The sequence below is a fragment of the Heloderma suspectum genome, chromosome 10 (genome assembly GCF_057233095.1).
Source record: "Heloderma suspectum isolate Gila_16-S chromosome 10, 16-S_ref, whole genome shotgun sequence".
Lineage (NCBI taxonomy): Eukaryota > Metazoa > Chordata > Lepidosauria > Squamata > Helodermatidae > Heloderma > Heloderma suspectum.
Genome location: NC_139467.1, coordinates 33,103,763 through 33,119,260, shown reverse-complemented (window position 1 = coordinate 33,119,260; position 15,498 = coordinate 33,103,763). Strand labels below are relative to the sequence as shown.

Below are 15,498 nucleotides of genomic sequence, written 5' to 3'. Positions count from 1 at the left end.
TGTTGTGAGGATAAAATGGAGGAGGGGGAGGATTATGTATGCTGCCTCGGGTTCCTTGAGGAGGAAAAACAGCGGGATATAAATGTAATAATAAATAAAATCCCCCTTTAAAAGTCCTGAGTAGAAGTTCGTATTCTTGGCATCCTTTAAAAAAAAAATGTCCTTGGTGTGCAAATTAGAGCCCACTTAAGTACAGAAGTAGACCTCAAAAAACAGCTGCACGTGAGTGGTTTGGCCCCTGGCAACTCCCAAGCCTACTTGGTTGAAAGCAACCATGGAGGTGGGAGTACCTTATTTGAACTTTTTGCAGGTATAGGAGGGAGAGGGTTGGTGCCTGGCTATGTGTTTGCGAGGGAGGCACCCGACACGCACGGCGGCAAATACACACCTTCCCTCCTGTATAAATACACATGTGCAAACACACCAAACCCACCCCCAAACACAGGCTCTGCGATAACACAGATTGGGCTGCCAACTTTGGGGTGAGGTTTAAGAGAAGCAATTTGCAGCAATGCGCAGGTGATCAGGGTTTTAATGCCATGCCGTGTCACGATTCACTTGCTGATTTGTACAGATCAGACCTCCTCTTAAAGCCCAAGAGTAGATCTCTGGTGAGCTGGTAACCCTACATGCCCAGAATCTTTTAAAGCAGGGGTGGGCAACTTTGGGAGGTCTGGGGCCATTTTTACCCTCCGGACACCCCCACTTTCCATGGGTGCACCTCCACCCCAGGGCACCGATAATGATGATGATGTGTCCAGAGTGGCTATGTAGTGCAAAAGGGTCAAAATCAGCTTGTTTGCAAAAAGGGTCCGGAAAAGGGGTCAAAATGGCTGTTGCAGAAACCATTTTTAAAAGCTAGAGGCCACATGCAGCTCACCCCTGTTTTAAAACTAGGGTTGCCATTACAACGCCCATCATCAGCTCTAGCCAGCATAGCCAATAGTCAGGGATGGTGGGGGTTGTAAGCCAAAACATCTCGAGGGCCACAGGTTGCCCAGCCCTGCTCCAAGTGCTCCAGCCAGGGGGAATGCCTACATTTGCACAACGTGACCCTGTATCCCAAAACTCCTTTAAGAAACGTGTACCACCACCTACAGATGGCCCTCTTAATTATAGCCTCCTCCTCCTTACCCCCTTTAATACAGTGAGATAATATAAATGAGTCCTGGTTCAGAAGGCTTGCAATCTGCTTAGAGTGGTTGGGTGTCCTACTTTATAGTCCTCTATATGAAGATGTCTGCTATTTGAAGGACTGTCTGGTACAAGTCTGGCTTAAAGTTAAGGAACCACTTAAGAAGGGAGAGCAGAACAGGGGCCTTGAAGTCGCCCATCCACAGTTAGAAGTACCTGGACAGCAGACGGAGCAGAAGGCTCACAGCTCACCTGGTCACAGTCTTTCCCACTAGGGTGAGATGTATTTAAATTATAGTCTGTCAGTCTGTCTGTCTGTCTTATAAATTACCATATGCAAATGTTATGCAGTTCTGTGCCTTGTCTTGTCCTTGTTTTGGTGATGTGTAAGTGGCCACCTTAAATCAGCTGCTCAAGCAGACAGGTAGAGCCCAACTTCACAAGGTATATCACCCAAGGCCTCGATGAAGCTCCAGTTTCACCCAGCTATGTCTAACAAGTTGAGTAGTAAGAACAGCACAGTCGCCTTGCTGGATTAGCCAAAGGTCCATGTAATCCCACACTCCGCTTCCAACAGTTAGACCCACAGTCTAATTCTGGCCCAGCTCAGATCCCAGAACGGCCCTCTGGGGTTTCCCAGGTGGCCACACCTCTTCCCCAGGCTTCACCTCCTTGACAATCATTTGGTGTGTTCTTGGCTTTTGCATGCTTTTTTCCACTTCTAAAAGGTGGAAATGCCTCTCCTAAGACCTAGTCACTGGCAGTATGAGCTTTAAGCTTTAAGCTAAAATATGCTGGTATGTTGGACCTGCCCTGTTTTGCTTCTGGGCCTGCCCACTGCTGGAATCTTGGGGGAGTCCTGAGAACTCCTCCAAGATTGCATCAGGCCCTCGGGCTGAAAGAGCTTCAATACCCAAGCATTAACATTTGTTTGCCGAAGAGCATTCCTGTTTACATTTGTGAAACGTAGGCGATTATGACTTTCAGAAAAAAGAACAGTGGCCCTTTGGGGGCTTTTGTAGATGGTTGTTCTGAATTCCATCTTGCTGACTTGAGATGTCCTTTGTTTCTGCCTTTCTTCTTCATTTTAAATACAGATTTTGATTTTATGGAGCTGTGAGAAGCCACCGCCACAGAGCAGTAAATGGCCTCAGACAGCAGTTCCTTTGACCATCATCCATGGCAGCAACAGGGTAAGCAGAGTGTTCGATGGGCTTTGGTTGGGGTGGAGGATGTTGACCATGGGAAAGAAACATCGAGATATGTACGTCTCTTGACGGCGGGGCTAGCCTTAGCGGGTTGGCATCACTGGGTGCCTGCCAACACCTACATCACAGTAGGGGGCCAAATCAAGCCCTCCTAGGGTCCCAGCTCAGCCCTCTGGGTTTCTCCAGAAGGCTACGCCCCCTTTCCCTGGCCCCACCCCCTTTCCTCCAGCCACCAATTGTTTACTAGTTTCATGGCTTTTGTGCAATTTTTTCTCCATTCTAAATGGCAGAAATGCTCTTCCTAAGGCTTAGTTACTGACAGTAAGAGCTTTAAGCTAAAATGTGCTGGGTGCATGTGTGGTATTTCTGACCTTACCCCTTTTGTGACAAGAAGTCTTTGCACTCTAAGCCCCAGAAGTCTTTGCACTCTAAGCATTTGGCAGAACTACTGCACCAACCTGCCTAGCTGCAAATATTTTCACAAATTAGCTAACTTGCAAATATGTACCCCAAAGGAAAAGTTATTAGTCTTCTGTATCTCTCGCTCTCTCTCATAAGTTTATAACTTTTATAAGGAAACAAATGAAATATTTAGAAATGTTTTATTGTATGAAATGTGAATCTGTTTGATTCTAACAGAAGCATTCTGGCTGACGTGCTATAACTTTTCACTGATCTCTAAGCTTGCTAACATGGGAAAAGCAAAGTTTCCCACCTATAGTCAGGAAAAGCAAGTCAGAAAAAAATGTGCATTAGATAAGAGGGAAGGAAGGATAACTGTTGTATTGTACTATTGTACATATGTTTGCTTATGATGCAAATGCCATAAAATATTTTGGGAAGCAAATTGAATCTATGAAAGAGAAACAGATGGTAACCTGTCTGGGGAAAATTAGAAAATGTGTCTCAGCAAATCTGATCCAAATTATAGCTGGGAACTTTGTAAAAGAGAATAATTCATTGTTATGAGCTAAATTCCATTTTGTTGTGAAACATATTTAAGTAGCACTAAAACAATGCATATGAGAAGCAAAATATGGGAACTTGGGGATATACGATCTGTCATCCTTGGGACCATGGCACCTGTTCCCTCATATTGACTTCTCTGCTCGCTACAGGTACAAAAATGTCACTGGATAAGATCTTTAAAATGGGCACGTTCCTGGACCTAAACTTTAAAAGTGTTTTGAAATGTTTTTCGCTTGCAACTTCTGTACATTTTTATATGCTCAGTTCTCTTATATCAAATGTAAAAATCGCTTCAGATTTTAAAGTAAAAGATGCAAAGGCACGCCTGATCTCAGAATCCTCTGTAAAAATCCTCTGTGTGTTAATACCGGAAGTCAGTAAAAACCTGCATACTTGGTGGCACTTTGTCCTGGGGAAATGGTATGGTATATTATACTTGCTGATCCATGATCAAACTAAATACAGAAATCCTATCTCATAAGGCATCTCTACACCAGCCTAAAATCCTGCCTTTAAAATGGGGCTTTCTGCTTCCATTTTAAATGCAGGATCACAAAGACTGTCTTTTTCACCCACTTCCTTTCCCCCCTCCCCTCCCCTCCCCTCCCCCTTCCCATATCTGAGTCTTCCTTTATCTGTCATTGATCTCACTCCTCTTATTGCTACTTTTCCTCTTTTCACCGAGGGAACTCAAGCGGAACACAAGGGGGTAATTTGATGGCTCATTATCTGCGATCAATGTAAAAACAGAACAAAGGGAATTTACTGCAGGAGACGCCTTGGAGGTTCATGGCGTCATGTAAAGAGCCCGCAAACTTCCATGAAGGAGCAATCTCAATTGCAGGATAAAAACTCTATGTGAAGAAAGCCATAGAATCCCTGGACAAAGACATCTCCGTCACACTTCTGCCTTTGGCTCCACCCTTAGAGAGCTTCTCTGAAATGGAGTTCATCTCTCGGGCTAAAAGAGATTCCCCACCCCTGCTGTGATGTCTCTGCCCATCAAAGACAAATGCGGTCTGAGGTGAAGGCTGGTGGCTCCAATGTAAGTGGGGCAGTGAATCCACTCCGGGTTTCAGTCAGAACCAGTCAGAACTCTAAAGGAGCTCTCCAAGGTGCTGTACATGCTTTACCTGTGGAAGGTCTCAGATTTCCTCTTGTCTTTTGCATCTGGCCACCCTACCTGAAAAGCTGCACTGCTGACTTTTGTGGATCAAGCCCCTCTTAAAGAGACAGGAGCAGGCCAGGCCAGTGTTTCTTGTCTAGCCAGTTAGCAACTTCAGACAAGACACTGGGCCACCAGAGGAAAGAGCTGCCCAGGCCTTTGCGGCTTACCTCGAGGGTGGTTTGCACAATCTTCTCCACAGAAGAGAAATATGCTTCCCACAGGAACTGGGTTTGCTGCCAGAAGGCCTGGATCTTGTCGCTGTAGAGACACCGGACTGTAGGTGGAATCTGCGAGGAGGGGGAGGGGCACACAGAAGAGAAAGCAGAGGGAACCATCCAGACAGCTAGGCCCTAAACCAAGGGACAAGAGCCCTCACAGAGGAAGGGTTATGGTTTTGAGCCAAGCAAGCGAGATGCAATACAAGCATTGCCTAACTAGTTCTGACTGGTTCTAAGTGAAACCCAGAGCAGATTCACCACCCCACTGACATCGGAACCACCAGCCTCTATTGGCATTCTGTCATTCTGAGAGGGAAGGTTCCTTCCTGGCCTTTCTGTTCACTTCCCTCTCCTCTCCTCTCTCCTGCTAAAGGTCAGTGACCGGTTTTTGCCTTACTCAGCCATTCGGACAGACGCAGTACTAAGCCTGGATGAACACACCAGCCTCTCGACCAGCGAGGTGAGGCAACGCTTTGGGGCCCTTTAGCCTTCTAATCACACACAGCCAGAATATATGAACGTGCCAGTGGGCAGCCATTTCTGGAGTGGAGCCTGGGCAAATTAAGAGGGCATCGTGACGATTTCACCCCTGGCATGAGGCCCAGAGCCTGGGGCTGCCCAGTTAAGAACTAATTAAATCACACTTGCCTTTACGGAGGGTGTTTTATGGGGTGCCTGAGAAATTTGGTTGTGCAGATAGATAGATAGATAGATAGATAGATAGATAGATTTAAAACCTCTCAGATGAATGTGAAAATGGGAATGGACTTATGGGTGAACACATGCGAAAGAGACATGGATGGGAAATATGCTGTAAGATATAGTTGAATCTCTTTCAGCCCAAGAGCTGAATAACATTTTGAAGAAGTTCTCAGGGGCCATATTCCAGGGGTTGATGGGGTCAAAAATGCCAGCGTACTTTAGTTTAAAACTCGTATTGCCAGTAACTAAGCCTTAAGAGAGGCATTTCAACCTTTTAGAATGGGGAAAACTGTAGAAAAGCCAAGAAATCACCCAAGGATTAGTGGTTGGGCGAAAGGCAGTAGGACCAGGGAAAGAGAGGACCATCTGGAGAACCTGAGGTTCTGCAGCCCTGCCGTAGGGGGTGGGGAGAACAGCTCCTCAGGGAAAGGGCCATAGCTCAGTAACAGAGCACCTGCTTTGCATGCCAAGGTCCCAAGTTCAGCCCCCAGCATCTCCAGGAAGGGCTTGGAAAGAACCCCTGACTAAAACCCTGGTGAGGGTAGAGAACATTGAGGAAGATGGATCAATTGTCTGACCTGGCATGAGGAAGCCTTATATTGTTGAATAAGAAAAAAGAGGGCAGTGATGGGGGCAGGGGAGAAAGATGCAGAGAAAGTTTAAAAGGTAGTCGTAATATCCTTTTTTAAATTAAAGATTTCAAGGTGGGCTTTAAAGGTGGTTCTGAAAAGCTCGTTGGGGAAGAATGTTGGACTCTCACCTGAATGGGAGCCACCTGACAATTAGGGATATACAGATTTTGTTAAATCCGTTCTATCTGTGTTTCATGGATTGTCAGGCATCTTTCGTCCCATCATCTGCCCATTGACTGAATTAGATTCTTTAAATCAGAATTTTGTTCTACTTGCGTTAATTGATATTAGCACTAATGTGCACTTGCGCAAATGTGAATGAGCTCACTGGTTAATGTGGATGTGTGCTAATGAGCATTAACAAATGTGCATTTGCACAGGTGTGCATGAGTGCAACTCCCCTCAAGTGAAAATGGCCCACAAGTCCATGTAATCTGTGCGACTTGGAAAAAGCCGTTGCACTGTGGAATTGGCAGGTCGGATTCATAGAAATCCAAACTCATTTGAAGCCATTGCAGATTTCTCTGACATCCCTACTGACAATATGATTCTGCCATTTAGTCAAGTGTTTGCCATCCCTTTGGCACTCTGTCAGTGTCCCCTGCCAATCCACAATCACCGAGCAGTGCTACGTTTCTAAAAGAAGGGGCGCTGCTCTTCACGTCTGCCTGGACGTTAGAACTCAGAAAGCTCCCTTATAGCCGGTCAGACTCTTGGTCTGCCTAGCCCAGCACGGTCTGCTCAGACTGGCAACAGCTCTCCAGGGTCTGAGGCAGAGGAGGGTCCATTTCATTACTTCATCCTTTTAACTGGAGATGCCAAACAGGGATTCTGTGACTGCATCCTGCCCTGCACACCCTGCTCTGGGGGATGGGTGGGGGTGGACTAGATGTTCTCCAAGGTACCTTCCAACTCTTTGATTCTAAGATTGAACCTGTGACCATCTGCCTGGAAAGCAAGTGCTTTGCCATGGAGCTAGGCCCCCTCCCCAAACTTAAGTCTTGCCCCTTCCCTGTAGTTGAAGGCCAAAGACAGGGGACAGAGGCACTGCACTTCAGTGGTGATTGAGAGAGAGAGAGAGACAGACAGACAGACAGACTCTGGACGTGCTCAAGTCACTCTTGTCTTAATTACTCCTCCAGAAGTACAAAGGCTGAGCTCCGGCATTGGAAATGGGTCCTGGGGCTAATTCCTGCTCTGGAGCCATGGCTCGTGTCACGCCCTGCCATCTGGGCACCAAACCTGGCGAGGCGGGGCAAGCGCACCATGGAAGAGACCTCTGGGGAAGCTCATTTGGCGTTGTGCCACCTCCTAATTAATGGCCTCCTCTGTTGCTGCACCACCTGGCTTTTATCCTCCCAAACCCAGCCTGGCGCTGCTTCTCGGCAGAAAACGGGCGGGATCCTGGTGCCAGGCAGGATGGCCTTGGGCTTGTGATTTGAGGCGCTTGTATTTAATTGTTTTAGGGAGTGGTGAGCGAGGGAGAAGTCCCTTTCTCTCAAGCAGGGCTCAGAGGAGCAAATTGTTTGGGGTGGGGCAAAAGGGTTGGTTTCGGGGTTTGTTTTCTTAACAGGTGTGCCTGCTTTTCCCAGAGGACAGGCAAGGAAGGCAAGACGTTCAAGAGGTCACATCTCAAACTGGCAGTTGCCCAACTTGTACGCAGTTGCATCTTGCATTATCTTCCCCGGATGGATCGCCCAATCAGATTCAACTGGGATAGTCCCACAGGGACTATACCACTTGGAAACAGGGGGCAAGGCATAGCTCATTGGCAGAAAGCATGTGGAAGGTTGCAGGTTCGATCCCACCAGCTCTCCCATGATTAAATTGGCTCTCCTTAGTTTTTCTTCTTTTTAGAATTCTACTTGTATTTGTATTGTTCTTGTATTGCCCCTGCAGTAGGCTCTAAACTCTTAATTTAGAGGTGCCAAGATAGTGATAAATCAGATCCAGGTTTACTGATAAAGGAGTACTTTATTGAGTAACTTACAGCACACAGGTGTACCCAATGGTTGGATCAGACAGCTTCTCTGAACCCAGAGCCATGGGATACAATGGGTTTTATACCATACATGTTAGCAATCAGGCAGCATAACAGCAGCAAGCGCCCCTAGCGTTCCTTCCCAGCATAGGCTAGAAGTGTTTGGTTCTCAGCACAGCCACCTGGTGCTTAGCATAAACACATAGCTTCGCTTCCCGGGGACATCTTGATATTGGCCTTTTGACTAATCTCAACAAGCTCAGAGGCCTACTAGCAAGGGAATTGCACCAATAATGAACTTAAGCAAGCATTATGGATCTCTAGGCCTCTCTAACACTACAAATGACTTGGCTACACTCCTGGGGCCAATACAGTTCTCAATCTACTTTAAAAGTACCAGAAGCCCCACTGTCCTCTTATGCATCTCTGATGGATGGTACATGTTTTAAAATGTTTTATTATATGCTGTACATCGCCCAGAGTGGCTGGGTGACCAGCCAGATGGGCGATTAATAAATTTAATAATAAATAAATAAAATAAAAATCTCTTCTTTTCTTACTCTGTCCTCAACTCTCCAGGTTGACTTTGCCTTTGTGGTGTGGAGAAGTTTCCCTGACCGTATTGTAGGGTTCCCTATGCGCAGCCACTTCTGGGATACCAGCAAGAGCCAATGGAGCTACACCTCAAAATGGACCAACGAGTTCTCCATGGTCCTCACTGCAGCTGCATTCTACCACAGGTACCCTCCCTATGTTATCATTATTCGGAATTACAAGGGGGACCATCAACAAAACGCTGCAGTGCTGAGTGCTTCTTTCAGGAGGCCATGTCCTCTCCCAAGTTACTCCATTCCGTTGTCCCTCCCCCCTACTTTTCCATTCCCGTCCTTCAGTAGTCACCCTGCATTCTGCGGCTACTGAGTGTGCTCAGTCTTCACTGGGTGGTTTGGGGTTCCTCCCCCCACTCTTAGGGTATTTTTCTAAACAATTTTTTTAAACTTCTGTAGACCCTGGGGTTTCCCTCAACATACTGATACCTTCCTCTTGTGCATGCATGCAGAAGAGCATTTACACACATGCACACGCACACACATACACACACAAAGGGGTAAAGTAGCAAGTGTCATAAGGCCTGCTCCATCAACTGAGAAATTGTGATGATTTTCTCTGAGTACCCCCATCTTTGGAAGTTAGGCAAGTGGCCACCAGAGAGAGTGCCTTTTCTGTGGTGGCACCTTAGTTGTGAAGCATGAGCCAAGGAACAAAAGCAGTGGAGGAAAACAGGTAGGAAAAGCTATGACTGCTAAGTCTTCTGCTTGATTAGCAGATTTAAAGGCATTCAGTGCAAGGATTCTTTCAGATGGGGGCTTTACCGTAGCAGGTTTTTAACTCATGCACTTGAGTCACACTTCAAAGAAAGGATGCCGGCAAACAACTGTGGACCATGGCTCTGTGCACTGATTTGGGTGCCAGGAGCACTAAGGTCTCCTCTCTGCTTGATCACTGACTCCCTGTACAGTCTTAGATGAATCTTTGATGGGTCTGTTTCTTCTTTCTGCCTCTTCCCCCCACCCCCAATTTTTTGATCAACAGGTATTATCATACTCTCTTCACCAATTATTTGCCTGCTAGACTAAGGAGCCTCATCGATCAGTTTGCCAACTGTGAGGACATATTGATGAACTTCCTGGTTTCTGCCGTCACCAAGCTACCTCCCATCAAGGTGACCCAGAAGAAACAGCACCGAGAGAGCCCCCTGCCACAGGTACAGGGTCTAGAGAAGCCAACATAGGGACTATAGAAATGAAGGATTGTTCCCATATCATGTTTTTTTCCTAACAGCTGATGGGGCCTTTTGGACATTATTTTAGATTCATAAGAACATAAGAAGAGCCGTGCTGGATCAGATCAATGGCTCATCTAGTCCAGCAATCTGTTTCACACAGTGGTCAATCAGATGCCCTTGGGAAGCCCATAGGCAAGACACAAGTGCAATAGGACCTTCCTAGGAACATAGGAAGCTGCCTTATACTGAGTCAGACCCTGGGTCCACCTAGCCCAGGATTGTTGACACTGACTGGCGGCAGCAGCTCTCGAGGGTTTCAGGCAGGATTCTTTCCTAGCCCTACCTGGAGATGCTGGGGATTGAACCTGGGACCTTCTGCATGCCAAGCACGTGCTCTACCACTGAGCTACAGCCACTCCCTATATTTCACAGCATGTGAAAAGTGCGCTACTATTCAGTAAGAAACAGATTTGGAATAGGGTGTGAAAGCACAATTGGTGTGTAACTAATCAGCACCATGGAAAGCTCCGACTGGTTCAGGGGCTGGAGGCCAGACAGGCTTATCTGTATGTTGCTCCAACAAGGAGCAGAACAAAACTGAGGCTTAAATAAGAGAGTAGCTGGATTTAGGCTGGTTGGCGCTGCTTCCATAGTGACCGAGGCTTGGTCTCTTAAAGGGGCCTCACCTGTTTTAGCAATGTCATAGGAAGCTGCCTTATACTGAGTCAGAACATGGGTCCATCTAGCCCAGCATTGTCAACACTGACTGGCAGCAGCTCTCCAGCGTTTTAGGCAGGATTCTTTCCTAGCCCAACCTGGAGATGCCGGGGATCAAACCTAGAACCTTCTGCATGTAAAGCATGTGCTCTACCACTGAGCTACAGCCACTCCTGCTCATGTTCCCAGCAACTGATACTGAAACACATACTTCCTCCAATCCTGGAGGTAGCATTTCCGATTTTCAGATGTTGCGAATGTTTTAGATGTAGAGCAGTTTATAAACATTATAAATAAATAAAATAAAATAAAATAAAATAAAATAAATGAATATATAGCTATCATGACTAATTTGACTTATTTATTATTAACATTTATATACTGCCTTTTCTGCTAAAAAGCCATCAAGGCAGCATGCAACAATTTAAAACAATAAACCCTGCAACAATAAAAGCATGGACATTAAAACAGTTCAAACAACACTTTATTTATTTATTTATTTATTTTTAACATAGTATTAAATTTAATAACACTGGGAAGTTACCCTGTATGAAGGGTGTTTGCTATTTCATTCTTATATTTCACACAAAATGAGACATGTGGCATCTAGTAGAAGATGCCAACGGAACTGGTAATTACCTGGTCTGGAATACATTTGCCTGCTCACAATACTCCAAAATACAAGAAAGACAAACCTTATTTCTGCAGACGTTTTTCTACTGCTCAAAATGACAAATGAGATTCCACATTTGCGTAATAGTTTTTAATTTAAGTCTGTTCTGTGGGAGAAGTTATTGATGTCCAGGACTCAGGCTAAAAATAGACGATATTTTAAGCCCATTTAATATAGTGCAACCAGTGTTATGATTTAATTTATAATGCTCAGAGAAAAAAAGTGTGTGTGTTTTCTGAGTTTGTAATTAGTGATCCCTTTCCGAATCCAGCTGATGGCAGTTAACCCATCGTTATTCTCCAGCTATTCTAGCACTGGATTTCAGTATTTAACATTTTGACTTGGCTGTTGGAGATTTGGCATGAAATGATAGACCATTAGTTTTCCCAAGCAGGCCTAAGATGGGATACTTAGAGTGCTACCAACATTTTCTAGAAAGAAAGAAAGAAGCCTTCCCCCCGCCCCAGTCGTAAAGCAGCCTTTCCCAAACTTGGTGTCCTCCAGATGTGTTGAACTACAACTCCCATCACCCCAGCCAACATGACTAGTTTTAGTCCAACACATCTGGAGAGCATCGGGTTGGGAAGGGCTGTTCTAAAACACAGAGAAGGAGAAATACAAAGAGAAAGGTGCCCTGATGCAAAAGGCGAGCTAGGCTCTTTTACTTTGGATTGTTGTGTTAAAAGGGGAATTTTAGAAGGCATACTCCTGCATAAGAATCTGCACATGTCAAAACCCTCACCTTTGTATCTGGTCACTCTACAGAGACAGACAGATGGACAGACAGACATAGGCTGTAAGGGTGCAAACCTTTGCATGTTTAGACATAAAAAAAGTCCTACAACTCCCAATACTCCCAGCCAGCCATACTAGCAGGGGAATGCTGGCAGTTCTAGGGCTTTTTCTGTCTAAACATGGATAGGATTGCACCCGAAAGCAATTAAAAATGGACCCCATGTGTTGCAGTTTGAGTTAAAGGCAGGTCCTGGGTCTGAAAGTAGTTGAAGATTGGTGGCATATCGTACTTCACAGAGCTTGTGACATTTCAAATTTGATACCTTCCAGCAGGGATGCAGAACATGTGACCCTGCAGAAGTGGTTGGAGGGCAACTCCTATCATCCCTCACAACTGGCCAGGCTGCATGGGGCTGATGGAAGTTGCAGTCCAAGAATAACTGCAGGGCCAAACTTTCCCAACCCTTGCCTTCCACAATCAATACCAGTAGCATCAATGAAAAGCACACTTTTTTTTTTTTTTAAGCAAAGGGATTTGTGCCTTTGACTTGCATATCTGGTAAATAGGCCCATTTAATTGCTTATAACAAGAATCGTTCAGTGTGCAGAACCAATGATCCAGCCAGAGACATGGGTGCCTCTGAGAAATCATCACAAGTGATATGATTATGTTCCTAAAGATTATATTTGCAACTGAATGAGAGTTGGAAAGGTACATGGCGCCTCCACGTTCAGAGACAGTGTACCTCTCAGTACCAGCTGCTAAGAAGAAGAGGGCTGTTACCCTTTCTATATTCTCGAGAAGGAGCCATAGCTCGGTGGTAGATCACATACTTTGCACACACAGGGTCCCTGATTCAGTCCCTGGCATCTGTAGTCAAAATGATCAGGTAGCAGATGACGGGGAAGAAAGATCTACTTGAGACCTTGGAGGGGCACTGCCAGTAAACATAATACTGGGCTAAAGGAAAAAAAAAGTTTGACCTGGTGTAAGGCAGTGTGACAGCCAGTGTGGTGTAGTGGTTAGAGTGTTGGACTGGGACTCGGGAGACCTGGGTTCTAGTCCTCATTCGGTTATGAAGCTCACTGGGTGAGTTTGGGCCAGTCCCTGACTCTCAGCCTAACCTACTTTGCAGGGTTGTTGTGAGGATAAAATGGAGAGCAGAAGGACTATATAAGCTGCGTTGGGTTTCTTGCAAGAAGAAAAAAGGCGGGATATAAATGTAATAATAAATAAATAAAATAGGGTAGCTTCCCCTGTGAAAGTCAAGAGGAGGGGCACTCATGTTTATTCTCTCTCTCGATCAATCTTTATTTGCTTAAAACCAAACATCACCACAAAACAGAGAAGAACGTGGGTAAAACCAAATCCGCAATAAAAGGTCAAATCTGATCATGTTCATTACTAATAAATATGATCATATGCAAATAATGCAACTTGATACATAACGTATTTGTTCTGATCAGCCAAAAGCATGCACATTTTCTCAAAATCTATCGCAGGGCAAGAAAGAAAACTGGATAAAAATCTCTAATCACCCTGTACAACATGAGAACCAATAATGACAGATATCCGCCATCTCTCCCGGCCGACAGAGACGTTGGCCCCATGGAACTTTAAGGAACCTTCTTTCCAAATAGGCAGTAGGCACAGTCTGAAAGCATATTTACTGAGGGAAAGCATTGCTTATTAAGGGGAACGGAAGGTTATATACATACCGCTGCAATGTATGATTAAGGACGCAATCCTCTGCATGTTTACACAGAAAAAAATATCCTACAACTCCCAGCATGCCCTAGCCAGCCAGAAAAAAGCCTTAAAACTCCCTGTCTGGGGCACGCTGGGAGTTGTGGGACTTTTTCTGTCTAAACACGCATAGGATTGTGCCCTACCCTCCTTTCCCTCTCTCCCTCTGCCCCTCTGACTGGCTCCCTTTGTTTCTCTGTAGCTACTGAAGAGCGCTCCCCCGTCCAACGGGAACCTTCACTTCTCTCAGCGCCAGGAGTGCATCAACCAGTTTGCAGCCTGGTTTGGGTACATGCCTCTGGTGCATTCTCAGTTCCGCCTGGACCCCCTGCTCTTCAAAGACCAGGTATCTGTGCTGCGGAAAAAGTACCGTCATCTGGAGAGAGACTAGCTCTGGAGAGCAGCGGATTGCTGCTCTAGTCCCAAGCAGAAGCAACCGGCGGGAGCAGCCCGCCCCCTACTGGACACTGGGAGCTCCACAGCACGGTGGCACAGCTTTGCTGCTGATCTGGGACCCATTCGCACAGTCAGTGATATCGCAGAGATGCAAGTTACACCAACAGCATCGGATTCCTCCTCCTCGCTTTGGATACTGAAAGGTGGAAACCCATCTTGCTGGTAGCTATGGAGATGCCAGATGAATTTTCAGTCTTTATTGGGTTTTACCAGTACAAATAAAGGTTTGCAGGAAATTACTCTCTTTGCTTGCTTTCGACGGGCCTCTTTGTATGGTTCGCACCTCACAGCATTTTTTCCTGAGATGGCTGGGCTCGAAATTTATTGGCCTGCTCTATGATTTCATCTTCCTGCCCAGTTGCCAGAACAAGAGGAGACTAAGCCAGAAAAAGGCTTATGTGTTCCATTTCTTTGTTATTTGTCTACTTTCAAAAACATTAATTAAAGAGAGAGAGCGCGCTTTTGGGCGGGGGGGGAGAAGCACTCTGCATATGCTCAAAGCACTGTGTCCTGACATTGTTATTATTATTATTTTTATTTATTATTAAATTTATTAATCACCCATCTGGCTGGTCACCCAGCCACTCTGGGCGATGTACAACACACCATAAAACAATTTAAAACAATAAAATTCTACCATAAAATTTTTTAAAAATACCCTAACCCACCCCACATGCCTGCCTGAACAACCACGTTTTTAATGCACGACGGAAGCTCATTAAAGAGGGGGCATGACGGAGTTCCCTAGGGAGGGAGTTCCACAGAGTGGGGGCCACCACAGAAAAGGCCCTCTCCCTCGTCCCCACCAGTCTAGCTGTCCTGGCTGATGGGACAGAGAGAAGGCCATCCGAGGCTGATCTTGTTAAGCGGCCTGTCTGGTGTTGCTGGAGGCGCTCCTTAAGATAGGCTGGGCCAGAGCCATATAGGGTTTTAAAGGTCAAAACCAACACCTTGAATTTGGCCCGGAAAACAACTGGTAACCAGTGCAACTCCTTCAGCACTGGAGTGATGTGATCTCGCCGGCGGCTGCCTTTAATCAGGCGAGCCGCCGCGTTCTGTACCAGCTGCAGTTTCCGAACTGTCTTCAAGGGTAACCCCACATAGAGCGCATTACAGTAGTCTAAACAAGAGGAGACCAGGGCATGTACTACCAATGGGAGCAGATGGTCGGGAAGGAAGGGGTGCAGCCGCCATATCAGATGGAGTTGATAAAGCACTGTCCGGCTCACAGCTGACACCTGAGCCTCCATGGACAGCTGGGAGTCCAAAATGACCCCCAGGCTGCGGACCTGGTCTTTCAAGGGTAGCCGTACCCCATTCAACACCAGGTCAACATCCCCCAGCCTCCGCTTGTCTCCCACCAAAAGTACCT

General features: G+C 46.0%; 1 protein-coding gene across 1 annotated transcript in view; it reads left to right on the top strand.

The window, feature by feature from the left end:
* The window catches only part of EXTL1 (exostosin like glycosyltransferase 1), a 90,008-nt gene extending 75,637 nt beyond the window's left edge, over positions 1 to 14,371 (top strand). Inside the window, exons 7-11 of the mRNA XM_084814410.1 lie at positions 2,232 to 2,327; positions 5,071 to 5,157; positions 8,592 to 8,752; positions 9,606 to 9,777; positions 13,873 to 14,371. Coding sequence (XP_084670536.1) covers positions 2,232 to 2,327; positions 5,071 to 5,157; positions 8,592 to 8,752; positions 9,606 to 9,777; positions 13,873 to 14,061 — 705 coding nt within the window. The 3' untranslated portion in view covers positions 14,062 to 14,371. The remainder of the gene's footprint in view (positions 1 to 2,231; positions 2,328 to 5,070; positions 5,158 to 8,591; positions 8,753 to 9,605; positions 9,778 to 13,872) is intronic.
* Positions 14,372 to 15,498: the final 1,127 nt, after the last annotated feature.